Source organism: Cervus elaphus, chromosome 20 (assembly GCF_910594005.1).
Source record: "Cervus elaphus chromosome 20, mCerEla1.1, whole genome shotgun sequence".
Taxonomy (NCBI): Eukaryota; Metazoa; Chordata; class Mammalia; order Artiodactyla; family Cervidae; genus Cervus; species Cervus elaphus.
Window position 1 is genome coordinate 73,141,195 of NC_057834.1, and position 16,513 is coordinate 73,157,707.

Genomic DNA, 16,513 nt, shown 5'->3' on the forward strand with positions numbered 1-16,513 from the left:
TACCACAAGGTTCCGGTCCATTAAAGGACCCCAACAAAAAGTAACACATGACTAAAATTCACACATCTATTCCACATATTACAGAACAAAAAATTTAGTTAGTATCTGTATTTTAACATTTAATATCTATATTTTAATAATTCTAAATAAATCTTTAAAAAGGTAAATATTAAAGCTACTCTAATTACTTGCTTCTTTGTGCTGTTCAGTAGTTTCAAAATCTTCAATGAACATGCATTACTTTTATATTGCTTTTTGTTAAAAAAAAAAAAACTCCTCACAAACAGCATGAGTGGTTACATTTTGCAAATGAAAAGTAAAATGAGATGTCAGAATGAGAGGGATAATCCTCAATTCAGGTAACTTCATTCTCTTATTAATCTAACATTATTACTAGGTCCCACTATTCCTGAAAGCCAAAGATATAAAAGGGAGTACCAAAAAGAGAGAAAAGTAGAATGTTGATTGCATCTCTAAGTTTATAGCAAACTTAGAAGAAAAGGAGGAGGAACCATAGGATACCCAGTAATAAGGATTTCTCCCTCCCTTCCATCTTCAGCTACAGCAATTCTCACCTCAGAAAACGGAAGAATTAGGTAATTTATTTCCTCTTATATTTTTTCTCAAGTCAACAGGCAACAAACAGGAGAATGAGGGCTGATCCTGATAGCCTCACCAAAGTTATTTCTCCCTATCTAAACATACAATGCTACTTTGAATGTATGGCTTGAACATGTGCCTTAGCTGCTTTCAACAAAAACAAAATAAAAAAGACTTTAAGTAGCTAATGATGTTAGCTCTGACACCACCTACCTCTCCAGGGTGCAATCTATCCCAGTTTTCATTAATGTATGTCATAAGCTCAAGTTCAGAATCAAAGTATTTCTTCTTGTGAATAACACTTAGGTTGTAAAGGCATAGGTGTGCTATATCTACCCTAGAATCCAAAAATAATCAAATCATATGAAAATAACGTTTTAGTTATTTTAAAATCACATATTATTATAATAAAACCAGCTATTAAAAAAATCCAAAGTATTTAGGTGAACAGATGGTTAATATCATGTCATATTCACAATAAATCATTATATATGAAAGTAAATGAAAAACATTAATTTATCCTGAATAATAACTAAAATTTAAGATATTTGATTTCTTAAAAGAGAATCTGATGTTTAAAAGTAATTTATGATCTAAAATTTCATGTTTTCACTATTACATAAGCTACAAAATGGATCACACTTTAACAGATTTTATTTTATCTGATTCATTAATTAAATCCTATCTTTTCCTAAAATATGTAAAACATTTAACGAAAATTTCTAAGTACTTACTATAAGCATTTTCAGTAAATCTCCAAAATTCATCATACTTCCCACGCCCAAGGATTACTTAACTGAGGCAGAAACTGGCATATTATAAGACCTTTCTCTCTTCTACTGTATTCTGAAGGCCCAAAAGAACTAGAAACATGAATAAGAATTTTGAAGATCTAAAAGATATTTCAAAGTTACTTTTTATGCCATTAGAAACTGAATGGCCTTATTATGTTAGCAATAAAACTAGATAACCTTTGGGAAAGATAACATCAGACTTGAGGATAAATAAAGGAAAAGAAAGAAAGCCAGGCATAAAGAAGAACAAATTTTTATTTAAACTAAGTAAATGTATATAGAAAAGTTTCATCCTATAGATTTAAAACACAATTCTTCTTTTGCTCCTTAATAAAAAGGTCCATACGTACCATTGTAATGGTAGACGTTTGAGGTATTCTGGTCCAGAACTGCAGACAGAGCAAATAAATGTATAAAACCTAAAGAAAAAGAAAGTTGTAACTGAGCAAGCAAGAGTGCATACAATTTAACAATTAAAATTAACCTTCACCACATATCCTACAATTGACATAAGGACTAATACACAAAGCAAAATATAATCTGAATCATGACAACTGTAAAGAATTTCTTCTCTAGTAATGACAAGTTATGAAACAGTTTGTATATGGGGGGCAGGATCAATTTTTTTTAACCATTAGAGACGTTCAGAATTCATATACAGATTCATATAAGTATAGCTTACTAATGATGTGTTTGTACTGGGAACTGTGATGGCTGCTCTCATATGCTGTAGTCACTGTTACCTTTACATGTCCAAAACAATCTGGTAAAATAAGACCAGAAGACAAGCTGATTTTGCTAAGGTCAGAAAAACAATAAACTGCATAAGCTAAGATTTAAACCTAGAGTTTTTGATGTTACATTTAGTGCTTTATGTGTAACTTTTCTTCCTAGAGCCCTTTTTCATATTCTCTTAGTCAAAAAGGACATTTGGTCAGCCTTCTGACATTCTTTAGATCTAAGAATAAATAAACTGTGTGCATCAAGGTTCTGTGGCCTTTTCCAGTTGCCTGTCATGAGACCTATTTGAGCTTCTTTTAAAAAGGTATCAATGAGAATAATAGAGAGTACTGTGGGACTATAGGTACCAATATAATCACTGGTCAAATACTTTAAAAGCTTTCTGTAAAGCACAAAAATTACATTTTTTAACACTTATGTATAATTTAAGTATATTAAACAATATTTTCCCTCTAAGCTGAACCTTTTCTGAACCAAACTTAAAAAAAACAAAAATCTTTAGAAATGTGAAAAGGCAAACAGACACACAATTTTTAAAAGCTTAAAAAAAAAAAAACCCATAAATGAGTCAATAAAACTCAAATGCCCTTCTCTCACCTGTCTCCAAATAGCATTGGCTTTTGAAGGCATTGCACACAAGCTTCATGAAACCACTGTTTACATTTGCAGCACTGTAGCATCTTTAAATACCAGCTATACAAAAAAAATTTAAGATTAAAATTACTACCTTTTACGAGGTAAAGGTTAAAAAACCACGACAAAAGTGACGTGCAGAATATAGTTCTGATTACAGCATCATAGTTTTGATATTAGTGTTAAATTTTTTCCTTCTCAAAAAGCTTATTAATATTGACCACGTCATCCTTTCTCTCTTTTTATTCTTGAGAATTTATAAGCTCTTGAAAGCTACATCTACTATTTCTAGTTAACAAGAGTGTGTGTGTGTGTGTGTGTGTGTGTGTGTGTGTGCACACACATGCATGCACACACTCAGTTACTCAGTAGTGTCTGAATCTTTGCGACCCCATGGACTGTAGCCCGCGAGGTTCCTCTGTCCATGGAAATTTTCCAGGCAAGAATACTGGAGTGGGTTACTATTTCCTACTCCAGGGGATCTTCCCAACCCCAGGATCAAACCTATGTCTCTGTGTCTCCTGCATTCACAGGCGGATTCTTTGCCACTGCACCAGTTGGGAAATGTGGGTCCTAAATTAGTAAAGGATTTTGTCAAGTCTGCGATTTTTTTTTTTTTTTCCACATCAACAGTCAGAGGTCACCAATATGTAGAGCTATTTTGTCCTATATATCAAATGGTCATAGGCAACTTTATTCCTCATTGTGTTTCCACTATTCTTGTTCATTATAATGCAAAGAAGTATAGCAATTTAATAAATTTGATTAACATAATTACAAACCTAATCTAAGACTCCACCGGTATAAAGGCTCTGTGACAGATTTTGTCCTCTTTCAGATAGCTGAACATACTAAAACTGAATCTTCAGCTAAAGCTAAGTCTCTAGTTAGTACATGGTTTTAATATATAAATATCCTTATTTGGCACCAAATTAATACCTTTTCTTCAAATAATTCTTTTGCTCACTAACTGAGCCCCACCATTAATCTTAAGCCATATACAGGCAAAGGCAAGACAACTACCAGTAAGGCAAAAGACTAATGAATACTATTTTCCAGGTACTCTGTTAGGTGTTAAAGTGTTAGCAATATCAAACACAGTTCATGTAGTCAAGGTATTAAAGAACAATGAATAATCTGCTTCATAAAATAATGTCTATAAACTTCCCTGGTGGCTCAGAGGGTAAAGCATCGGCCTGCGATGCAGGAGACCTAGGTTTGATCCCTGTGCAGGGAAGATCCCCTGGAGAAGGAAATGGCAACCCATTCGGGTACTCTTGCCTGGAAAATCCCATGGATGGAGAAGCCTGGTAGGCTACAGTTATGGGGTTGCAAAGAGTCAGACATAACTGAGCGACTTCACTTTCAAAACACTAGGTATAAATGATTAAAGGAGAAAGATCCATCTCTTTTCACTGTATCTCTTTTATAAATGATTTAAAGAAACCAGACATAATGTTTCTCAAATCTGTAGGAGACCAAAATCTGAAAATTATTATAAAATTGTTAAACCACAAATAAAAATTCCATAAGATCAGAGACAAGGTAGAATGAAGAAATAAAAATAATTTATATATTCACTTATTCATGTTTTCAGCACTGAACAACTTATATGTCCCTGCATCCTCTAGAGAGCACCTCTGTCTTAAGAAACATGGAGTCCAGTAAGATTTAAGAAACCAATAATTATAATTTAAATAGAGTTAAATGTAAAGTTATTGACTAACATTTTTTAAGTGTAGCACAAATACATGGTACACAATTTGGTTTAAGATCAGTTTATATGAAAAAAAGAACTGTAAGTTTTAGTCAACCACCAACAAACCCAGAATGAGCCAAAAGAATATGATGGGACATATTCAACCAAAGAGAGGTAACACAATCTTTCCTTGCAATAACAGAAGCATAATACCTAGAACTTTTAATAGCCTCATTATATTGTTAGACTGTTCCTGAAAACACTGCATTTTGAAATCATGGCACCATATTTCAAAAGTAAACTTTCAAAAACCGAAGAGCAACAAAGACAGTTTGGAAAACACATCTGTCATAAAGAATGTTTGATGTGAATGGAGATTTTAGCCTAGATGAGAGAACACTTGGTATGTCACTCAGAGAGTAGGAAATATGATTATTGGATTTAACTATTTTAAGAGCTACCTCTACAAAAAATAAGATACATGGGTTTAGTTTCAAAGAGCAGAACTAGAACCAGTGATCAGAAATTAAAGGTAAATTTCTAAACATTCTGAGAACTGTTTGCTGACTCGCTTATTCAGCAAACATTTAATGATAGATAAATAAAACTATGGCCTCTAATCATCTTCAACTTTTTTTACTGATACTTTCATGCATTTACAACTCACTATCACTCCGATACCACAATCAGTAACAAAAATAAAGTTGACAATATGAGCAATTAAAAACTAAGGGCATTAAATAACCATGTGCACTTACTCTCCAGGGCCTCCACAGTAGCAGTAACACTGCTGGACGTTGGTCTTATGACCTGCATCCCATTCAAGGTCTGCCACACTGTAGGGTAATGTCTGCTTCATGACTTGCAATGCTTTGGCATTTGGTCCTTTCTTAAGAGCACCACCCCTCTATATTAGAGGGAAAAAGTTATTTAAAAGAGTGAAGGATAAAATTTTAAATATAATTCTCTAATTTTAAAATGCTTCTGAAACTTCCAAAGAAATTTTCATTCTAAATTTCTTACCATATCACAAACTGTTTGACCAATAATAATCTTTATTTATTTTGTTGTCTTTTCTTTCAAATTATTGCCCCAATTCCAAGACCACTATCAGAAAATAAGTGCAAGAATAGTTGCAAGTCACTTAAGCATCATTAGTCAAACAATAAGCAGTACCTCTTTCTACCCAGCACTGAACTGCTCATTTCATTCAGATAAACTTTCAACGTAAACAATCATTACGTTGATAGTGCCTTACAAATTCCATTTAGGGCATTAGCCCAAAACACTTAAAAGATACCTTTGTTGTTGTTGCAAAAACACACTGTCGACAGAGCCATTTTTCATCTGAATCAATCACACTGGAATCAATATGAGGTGTGTGACACAACTGATGATATCCTTAATATCAAAAAAAGCATAAAGCAAATTCTATTTTATTAATAAATACTGCAACACAATTTAAAGAAGGCATTTTAGTATTCTCTTTCCTACATTAATATATTTATAACTGATGACTAAACTTATGGTAAGAGCTTCAAATTACCAATGTAAAGAATTTTTAATCATTAATCATCAACAGGGGCATTAAGTATATAACAAAACGTTTCCACAAGATTAAAACAAATCAATGCTTACCTTGGCCACACTTATCACATATAACCATTTCATTGGGAGCTTCTGAATACTCTTCTTGACATATTGTACAGACCATTTCCCCACTTCCAGTGGCTCCTGAAATATTTAAAATATACATAAAGAATTGTTCCATATAACAAAACTACTTTTTTGATTCAGGGAGCAGCCCATGCTGGCAACATCTGTTTCCCAGATCATAATGGTATTTTCTCAAAGCAAAGTACTATACACAAAACACTATCTCTCTGCTCCCTACCTGTGTTCTCACCTTTAACTGAAGATGCCTTACTATCTGCCTTCACAATTTAATTTGCCTTTTGGCAAAGGGCATAATTTAAAATGCTCTCAGGCAGGATCCCTTACCATTTACTTCCAGTGTTTCCACCATCCTAGGAGGTGGGAAAAGCCAATGTTTTTGAACACTCGAAGAACTCTCCAGAACACATACCTACCCATGTACATGTACTCACTCACGCTACACTGCCTAACATCATGAGACTAAAGAAAAGGGGCAAGGAAGATCCATCAATGACTCCTTACTCTCAAGTTCCAGAACATTTATTTTTACTTACTAATTTACAAAAAGGAAAGGCTGAACACTAATTATCAGATCTCCAGATTCTGAAATATAGAAACATGGTATCAATGTACCGTAAACAATACCACACTGCAACAAAAATGAGGGGCTCCACTGTTAATTTTTTACCTGAATAAATTATTTCTTCCTTAAACATTTATATTCTAAAACAATTTTATTCCACAAAATTTCATCACTTTTAACACAATTATTTATAATAATCTCCATTTCAATATACATAAAATATTAATACATATTTTCTTCACATACCAACAATAATAAAAATGTATAATTTTATGCTATGAGCCAGCACTGTGTTAGGCTCCTAACAATATTATTTGTTTAATTCTACAATGTATTAGATAAACATCCTATTTATAGAGAAGAACTAAGACTCAGAAAGACAAAGGAACCATATAGTTCAAGGATCCTTAATCACAAAGTATCAAGGGTAGAATTTAAACTAGGATACACCATATTCTCTCCACTGTGAGGTGCTTCTTTTCATTAATGCTATATGTAATGTTTCTTCCATCAAAAGAATTTTTCACACTATAGGTTTCAAAGAGTGTAACTTTTTTTTTTTTTAATTTGGCTGCGGAATCTTAGTTGTGGGTTCTAATGGATCGAACCCAGACTCCTTGCGTTCCGAGCATGGACTCTTAACCATCGGACCACCAGGAAAGTCTCTCGAAAGTCTAACTTCTAATAATTGTATGATATTCTTTCCAGTAGAAATAACCAAATTTACTTTTTTATGACTATTCTTAGATATGCAGGTTACCAAATTTTTTGCTTGTTTTTTACATTTTTCCATTTTTGTTTTGGCTCTTGTCCTCTCTCCTCTCCTCTCAGGCTCTGTTCACATAGCTGGATGTGGCTTCCCACAGTTTCTCAGTTTATAACTCCAGTCGGGATAGCAACCAGATTGCACCTACAACCTCTCAGTCCAAATCTGCAACTTCCTGGAAAAGGAGCAATAGGCCCAGATTGCAGTAGGTGCCTGATCTCTCATTATAACCATGTAGACGGGTGTAGGGGAAGGCAGTTCCTCAGAAAAGAGGGTGCTGATCCAAAAGATGTATGTGTTCACCTCAAGAAAACAATCCTGAGGAAGCAGAATTGCCTTTAGTTGTGGAATCCAGTATGTCTTTTTTACCATCAAGTTTACAAAAACTTTCTGTGTAGCTTATTAGCCTTCTTAGTCTCCCTTACTCTAAGCCCAACTGACTATAAAGCCATTTCATCTTAGATGTGCCCAATTTTTTGTTGTTGTTAAAGCTACAGGAAACATTTTTCATCTGGATTTTTTACTTCTGAATTATTTCTTTTGAATTAACTGCTACAAATGAATCTGTTGTATAGATGAAAACATGGAAAACATTTTTATGCATTTAACGCAAATATCCAAAATAGAAATTTAATATTGCTACCAGCAGCGTATCATTTTCACAGAAACCATAACAAATAGTTAAGATCAAAATCCTTTTAAAATTATTTAATGGTTTTAACATGGTATCTGCTGTAATGCACATTTCTTTTATTACTAATATGACCATACATTGCTTTTATTTATGTAAACTTTCTAAAAGAATCTTATTAGATGAGTGAAACTACTATAATTTATTAAGTCATTTTGATATATAATTACTATATGCAGGATTCTTACAGAAAGAAAACTATTAAAGCTACACTCCACACTGACATCTGCCATAATGCAATTTCCAGGTTCACTTACTCACTCTATAGCAACTCCAAGTTAAATGTGTGCTACTTTCTAGGTGTTAGAAAGAATTAAACGGCCCAAGAGCTATCTAAGAATAGTAAAAGGAGCCAGCAAGGAAAAAACAATCACAGGTCACTCAACTAACATGAGTATGCCACATGTAGGACATGACCCCCTCACTTCCACGACAACTTTCTACCTCTATGTACAACTGGTTTTCTTCTTCCTTTATGGAAGGAAGGATGAGAGAGAAGGAAGGAAGGATGAGAGAGAAGGAAGAAAGAGAAAGACCTTTATATTTAACTCACAGGAACCTCAAAAAGGTGGAAAAGTTGAAAGGGACACATAGCTAATAGAGGGGGAACAGAATCAGTATTACATGTTTCAGTTCCACCAGAAGGATCCATATTTACAAACTAAGAAAAGGGGGATAATTCTGTATGCAGGCTAATAAGAGCTATTCAGTATCACTACTAAGTGGAGACATCCTATGCTCCTCCTATTCCTTTTCTCACTGACTCCTCAATTTGAGATTCAAAACATCATTTAGTCCTTTAAATTGATTAGCCCTAAAAACTGTAAAAAAATTTCTCTAGAAAAACATTTTACTAAAGTTAACAGCTATTGAACTCTCCATCTAATTCCTAAGTACCATGTATAAAAATGGCAACTAGAACATTTCAATTCCATTACCAAAACTTTATTCTTTAAAAAAAATTAAGAGTGAAATCAAGAATATGAACACAGCAGTAACCTACCATAAAGTCACACCTCAAACTCAAATTAAAAACCCAGTTGACAAATACTTGAAAGAATTTGTCTCCCTTCTACATGAGGAGATATATCTAAGTGCAAACCCATTAACAAATTACAAGGATACCAAAACTGGGGCTATAGTTTGCAGCTAAAGTACTTGCACTTTTAATATTTCATAAATATAGCACTTTCATGAAACAGATACCTGGGAAAATGCCTTTATTTAACAGATTTAAAGGGCATACAATAATTATAGTTTGCAAAAATAAAAAGCATTACAAGAAACATACCTATAAGCAAACCAAAGCATACCTGTATTCATTTCTACTTGTATCCAAATATAACCTAGTTTACTCATCTAAATATAAAAACTCACAGCTAAGCAGTAATTTTAAATTACTTTTAACCATGAGTATTTCTAGTATTTCTAAAGCTATTTAATATATCCTAATCCCCCAAAACATCTAGCAGATAGTATGCTCTCAATAAATATTAGCTCTCTATATAACTTCTTACTAATACAGGCAAGTAACAGTTAAGGTGAAGCCCAAAGTATTACTCATATTAATGGCTAAAATTTTTCTTCAAAGTTCTTAGAAAGGCCCTAGCAGTAATTTCAACATGTGCATCTGTCCTCTAATCTACTCTTATCAACAGAGGAATTCTTGATCTTCTTATCATCTATAACACAGATAACTCCTTGAAGACTCTGAATACCACCCTGAATTTTTTTTTAAAGTTATCTTAATACACTGTACTAAAGAGACAACATTAGAAAATGACAAGCTGAAGAAAATAAAATTTTAGTGTAAATCATGTCCAGGGGAAGTAGTAGCACCTGCCTGTTTGAATGTCCTTCCAGAGAACCCAGGATTTAGAACTGTCTTCAAATATGATGAAGCAGCTCTGTTTCAATATGTTTATCTGAAAAAGAGAAAAACTTACAGTGATTTCTTTTAAAATCAAAAACAATCTCAAATTTAAATTCAAGATTATTAAAAGTTTACTGCAAAAACAGCAAAAATATGTATTAATGTAACTTGCCTTTTTGATAGTTCCAAGATAAAACAAGCCATCTGACCATCTAGCTAGGACATCCTGACCCTCTTCAAATTTACATGCTGGCTTTTTGACTTTATGTCCATCCTGTAAAGACAGCTTGGTCAAGGACGTTGGGGTCTTTTGGTTTCGACGTAAAGGAGACCGCTTGTGGACCAGTGAATTACCTGCCCCTGTAGAGTCTCTGTTTAGGAAATAAATAATCACATATAAGACTGATTTACTTATAAAGCTTATTTTATACCAATCATGTATTTATCAAAATGTTTTATCCATTAAAAACCTTATAATCAGGGAAAATAATAGCAAGTACCTCAAATCATAAAAACTCTCCAGAAACAAAGAACCTTAAAACAAAATTACAGCAGTTGTCAATATTCATTGTCAATCTAAGGGAGGCCAGGATTCAGCAACCACTCCAAGGTAACACATTCAGGAAAGCTATCATCAAAATGACAGCTGTAAGTTGAAGGCGGTAGGCCATGGTTATGAACAAAGGATGCCTTGAATCTCATATGTAGGTTTTTTTTTTTAAGTATGTATGTATTTATTTATTTGGCTGCACCAGGTCTTAGGTGCAGCATACAGGATCTGGGATATTTAGCTGCAGAATGCAAACTCCTAGTTGAGGCATGTGGTATCTAGCTCCTTGAACAGGAAGAGAACCCAATTCCCTGTATTGGAAGTGCAGTCTTAGCCATTGGACCACCAGGGAAGTCCCTCATATCTCTTTATATAAAATAAAAGAAGCTGCATGACATAATTTCATAAGCACTTGATAAAGAATGATTATGTCCACTACTACATATATGATAAACAACAAGTATCTATTACATAGCACAGGGAATGATATTTAGTATCTTGAAATAACCAATGGGCAAGAATTTTAAAAAGAATATATATATAGGGATTGCCCTGGCTGTCCAGGGGTTAAGACTCAGCACTCCCAATTCAGGAGGCACAGGTTTGATCCCTAGTCAGGGAACTAAGATCCCACATGCCGCCCAGCCAAAAGAAAGAAGAAAAAAAAAAAAGGAATACATACATACACACAAATCATATATATATGCACATATATATGTATAACTGGCAGAGAACGCAATGGCAACCCACTCCAGTACTCTTGCCTGGGAAATTCCATGGACGGAGAAGCCTGGTAGGCTATAGCCCATGGGGTCGCAAAGAGTCGGACACGACTGAGCAACTTCATTTTTCACTTTCAGGTACTGGAGAACGAAGTGGCAACCCACTCCAGTATTCCTGCCTAGAGAATCCCAGGGACAGAGGAGCCTGGTGGGCTGCCGTCTATGGGGTCGCACAGACTCGGACACGACTGATCCAACTTAGCAGCAGCAGCATGTGTAATTGAATCACTTTGCTGTACACCTGCAACACTGTAAATCAACTATACTTCAACTGAAAAAAAGCTTATGCCACATGTAGTTAAAATACACTAACCAGTGACTCTGGGTAGTTGGGTATATTTAACTCACTGGAAGGGTAGTCATGACCTCCCTACAGGGTATCACTACTGAATGAAGCCTTGTTCACTGATAGGAATGCATCACAGTCCCTCAAATATACTGACTTCTAGAAGTTTAAAAAAATACTGAGAGCCACCAATTTTTACAAAATCATATTCAATTGAGAAGCCAATTGTAAGATCACTTACATTTTTTAAGCATAAGACCCCAAAATTATATACTCCAAAATTACATTGTAACATTTATCAATTACTGCATTAACAGCACAGCATACCACTATCAGCCTTCATAAAGAAAACCAAGCAATATTTGTTTGGTCTCATCCTTCCAATTTAGACTTTTAACTAATTGAAAGTACAATTTGTAAAACCAGGTAGGTGATCATTCTAAAACAGTATAAAAGTTAGGTAAAAATGAAGTAAGTAGGGAAGAAAAAAAAATGTTTCCAATTGGGAATATCTATTTTCAATAACTAAGGATACACAAATTCTGGGAAAATCTGTCACAAACCACAACATGAATAAACCCTGAAAACATTATGATGAAGTAAAATCAGGCAGACAAAAAAGACAAATAATGTATAATTCCACTCACATGAGGTAATTAGAGTAGTCAAAATGATAGAAACAGAGAGTAGAATGGTTAAGTTCCAGGGGTGTGGAGGAGGGAGGTGTGAGAAGTTAGTGTTTGTATACCAGTGGCTGATTCATGTTGATGTATGGCAGAAACCAACACAATATTGTAGAGCAATTATCCTCCAATAAAAATTTTAAAAACTAAATAAAGGGTATAGAGTTTCAGTTTTAAAGATACACTACATTCTAAAAATATCCAAAGGAATAGTGACTGATATTCCACATTTGCTAAAAAACATTAATCTACCTAACCAAGAAGCTAAACAAACTCCAAGCAGTATAAATTCAAAGAGATCTACATCTAGATAAAACACAGTAAAAATGTTGAAACCCAAAGAAAATCCTGAAAGCAGGAAGAAAAATAATTCTTCACATACAAAGAAACCCCAGAAAGCTAACTTCTCATCAGAAACAATGAAGGCCAGAAGGCAGTGAAATAGCATATTCAAAGAACTGAAAGGGAGGAAAAAAACTGTCAATCAAGAATCTTATATACAGCAAAACTGTGCTTTCAAAAATGGAGGTGGAAAAAAGATACTTCCAGATAAACAAAAACTGAGAGAATTTGTTGCTAGCAGAGTTACCTTACAAGTAATAAAGTTCACAGGGTTGAAATTAAGTAAACCAAGGTAGAAATTCAAACATGCACATATGTACACACACACAAAATAAAAAAACAAAGAACACTAGGAAAGGTAATTAAGTAATCATAAAAGGCAGTATAAATGCATATTTACTCTAAAGCAAACATATGGAACAATATGTACATAACTGTATTGTTAGGGCTATGACATACAGGAATGTAATATATTTGACAATAACTGCACAAAAGGTGGTGGGAACAAAACTGTATAAGTAACGACACGATACAGTAGCTCCAACCCATAGGGACAAAGCAAGAAAATAAAAAATGGTAAGTAAATACAAATGAAAAGAATATGTCAAGAAAGTATCTACCATATAACTCAAGCAAGTCACTGTTTCAAGTAAAAATCATGAAAAAGCTACTAGTTCAACCAGCAACTCAAACAATGGCATAAATATCTTACCTGGACTTCCTATTCTGTCATACATAATATTAAAAACCTGAACTCAAGATTAAGTGAAAATAATGTTTCATCAAGAATGTTCCCTGGTAGTACAGTGGTTAAGAATCTGCCCACCAAAGCAGGGGACAGAGGTTCGATCCCTGGTCCGGGAAGATTCCACATGCCTTGGGGCAACTAATCCCATTTGCCACAACTACTGAACCCATAAGCCCTAGAGTCCATGCTTCACAAGAAAAGCCACCAGAATGAGAAGCTTGTACATGACAACCATAGTAGCCCCCACTCACAGCAACTAGAGAAAGCCCACACACAGCCACAAAGACCTAGCACACCCAAAAATAAGTAAAATTTTTAAAAAAGAATGTTCTTAAGTGCAATAGGGTTTTCTGTGTGTGTGTACAGTGTTTTTGTTTAACTGTGAGTGCTCAAAAATAAGAAATACTAGCACACATTGGTGCCTTGTTTCATGCTAAGGCATACACTAGTTTGACCAAACACTGGTTTTACACAATCATACAAACGTCAATACAGTGGGAAAAGCAAGTAACATATTAGTATTATCATGAAAACAGTTAAGACCTTGCAGACCACCTGAAAAGACCTATGGATCACATTTTAAGAGTCATGCTCTAAAAATATATATCACCATATACTGTTGTCAGGTCAGCATCAGCTGAAGAAAACGCTCTTCAATACTGTAATTAGATGATTTACAAGACTTAAAAGCCTGACAAGATGAGAGAAGTAAAAATGGAAAATGAGTCACTATAATAAATTTTATCAGCAGGAAAGCTCCATGTCAGGCTGAGAGTTTTCTCTCTCCAGACAGTGAAACAATATCTTCAAATCACAGTATGAAAATGACTCTATTAGCAAGCAACTTTCTAGAAAGCTATAAATTCAATGGTCACAGAGAGACTTTGCTTCCCTTAAAGAAACTAAAGCCTGGGCAACATAATTAATTATGTGTGAGAAATAACCTCATCAGAATGCCAGGATGACTACAAGGACCTAGAATCTTCCAATTCCAGAGTGGAATATGTACAAACTCGCAACTGCAAACATTCCCAGATAGTTTCATATGCTCTGCCATTGCTTCAACAAATTCTCTCCCTTTTTAATCTTTGATGACAAGGTCTGTCCCCATCTTACTCTCTACTATATTACTCCTACTACACAATAAGCCCTTAGATCATAAGAAATAAACCATTAAAAATTTTTTTTCTACTTCCAGTGCTTCCACCTTGATTCTACTAATATTTCTGGCACATCATATGTTAACAAGCCATAATCTAGTAACAGTTGCCCTTGATTCCTTACGTCTCACTCCCACGATAACCTTTTTCCCTTCCATTCACAGCCAAACTCCTGGGGAAAAGTCACTTGAGCGACTACTACGTGCTCAACCATACATTAAGCTCCCTGCACATTTACTCACAGATCAATTTTTAAGCCCATATCATAAGCCATTTACTGTGCCAGGGGGAGAGTGATAATACTCGTAACAATACTATGGAGACATTTTTACAGATAATGATTTTACAGATCCCTTTTTACCTATGAAAAATCTGTAACTCTAAGAAGACAGATTAAATAACTTGACCAAAGTTACAGAATTATAGACCAGAGTCAGCATTCAATCAATCTTTCTACTGGCACTTTCCCAGTAGCATTCAACTACTCTTAGTAACTTGTAAGGATAGTGGTGGGAAAACAGAAAAACTAAAATTCCCTTGATTCCTTCCTTCCCCTCCCACCACTTTCTCTTATTTCTTTCCTCCCATTCACAGCCAAATTTTGGGAGAAGTTACACACATTTATCTGTCTCTGCTGTTACAGTCGTCTCCCCATTTAGTCTGAAATTAACTGCAACACACACCACCACTCTCCCACCCAAACATTCTACAAAAACCAGGAAATGTGTGTTAATCTTCTGACAGCTGTATCCTCAATGCTCTATTATAGGGTATGGTACATAAAGCTCAGAAAGACTATATGGACTTTATAAAGTTCAAATTCAATTTAAAAAACCTATGTAAAGGTAAGTTTTTTTTTCCTAAAAATATACCTATGCCAAAATAATCTGTTTTGCTCTAAGAATAAGAATAGACTCTAATTTACATTCTAAGGAAAATGCACACCAATATTTTATCGATACAAACACATAGAACATAAATCATGTATTAACTGAAACTACTTTAATCAAGATATTTTGTAAAAGTATTATCCTACTTTAAAAATTCCTCTTCCCAAAGAAATTTTAGAGAAAACAAAGTAAGAAAGAGTAAATGACCCATAACACTGAACACCACAACTCAAACCTAACTAGAATAAACAATGTACATCTTCCCTTTTCCCCTGCTGCTGCCACTGATTACTTCCCTCCTGTCCAGAATGTATCCATTATTAGAAGTTAAACTAATTTTTCTAATTTTAGAATGTATTACTTCCTTTCTGATTACAAAGGTAAACATGGAGCTAGTTAAGTAAATAATATAAAAATATACACTCAAAAATAAAATTCCCTTCACTGTTCATCTGAAACTACTGCAACATTGTTAACTGGCTATACCCCAATACAAAATGTTTTTTGTATTAAAAAAATAAATATAAAATCAAAAAAATAAAAATAAAAACTCCCCATGATACTTCCTCCCATAAAAGAAAACTGTTCATCTCATTTTTCTTATGTATATAATCTACATGTAGATAAAATTTACATATATATAACAAAAATTAGAATATTACATACACTGCTCTATAATTTTTCTCACATAACAATATATCTTAAGTCAATGTAATGTCCATCTGTATAAATATAAAAGTATGTAAGATAATCTTTCCAACAGCGGCTAAACTCCTTCCCAACTACCATACAACTGAGGAACATTTAGGATTTTCCAACGTTTTACTATCACTATTACAGGCAATAATACAAAGTTCATCCCTTTACACTTTAGTTTTAAAGCATTCCAAATACTATACACCATAAATTCAAAAAGAATTGCTATATCAAAAATATGCATTTTCCCCTTTTATTGTAGAACATTATAAATACATGCAAACAGAAGAGATTAAGAAGTGGCAAAAATACACAGAACTATACAAAAAAGGTCTCAATG

The 16,513-nt window shown here is 34.0% G+C and overlaps 1 protein-coding gene across 4 annotated transcripts in view; it reads right to left on the reverse strand.

Annotated features, from left to right (window-relative positions):
• The window catches only part of MTF2 (metal response element binding transcription factor 2), a 78,647-nt gene that overhangs the window by 24,380 nt on the left and 37,754 nt on the right, over positions 1-16,513 (reverse strand). For 2 of the 4 annotated variants that reach the window (XM_043876881.1, XM_043876880.1), the window contains exons 2-9: positions 10,209-10,407; positions 10,007-10,088; positions 6,106-6,201; positions 5,768-5,868; positions 5,226-5,374; positions 2,733-2,828; positions 1,745-1,813; positions 814-937 (exon numbers count right to left, since the gene is read on the reverse strand). In XM_043876881.1, the coding sequence (XP_043732816.1) occupies positions 814-937; positions 1,745-1,813; positions 2,733-2,828; positions 5,226-5,374; positions 5,768-5,868; positions 6,106-6,201; positions 10,007-10,088; positions 10,209-10,407 (916 nt within the window). Of the gene's footprint in view, positions 1-813; positions 938-1,744; positions 1,814-2,732; positions 2,829-5,225; positions 5,375-5,767; positions 5,869-6,105; positions 6,202-10,002; positions 10,089-10,208; positions 10,408-16,513 lie in introns of all 4 variants that reach the window. The other 2 variants (XM_043876883.1, XM_043876882.1) reach the window with 2 other exon arrangements.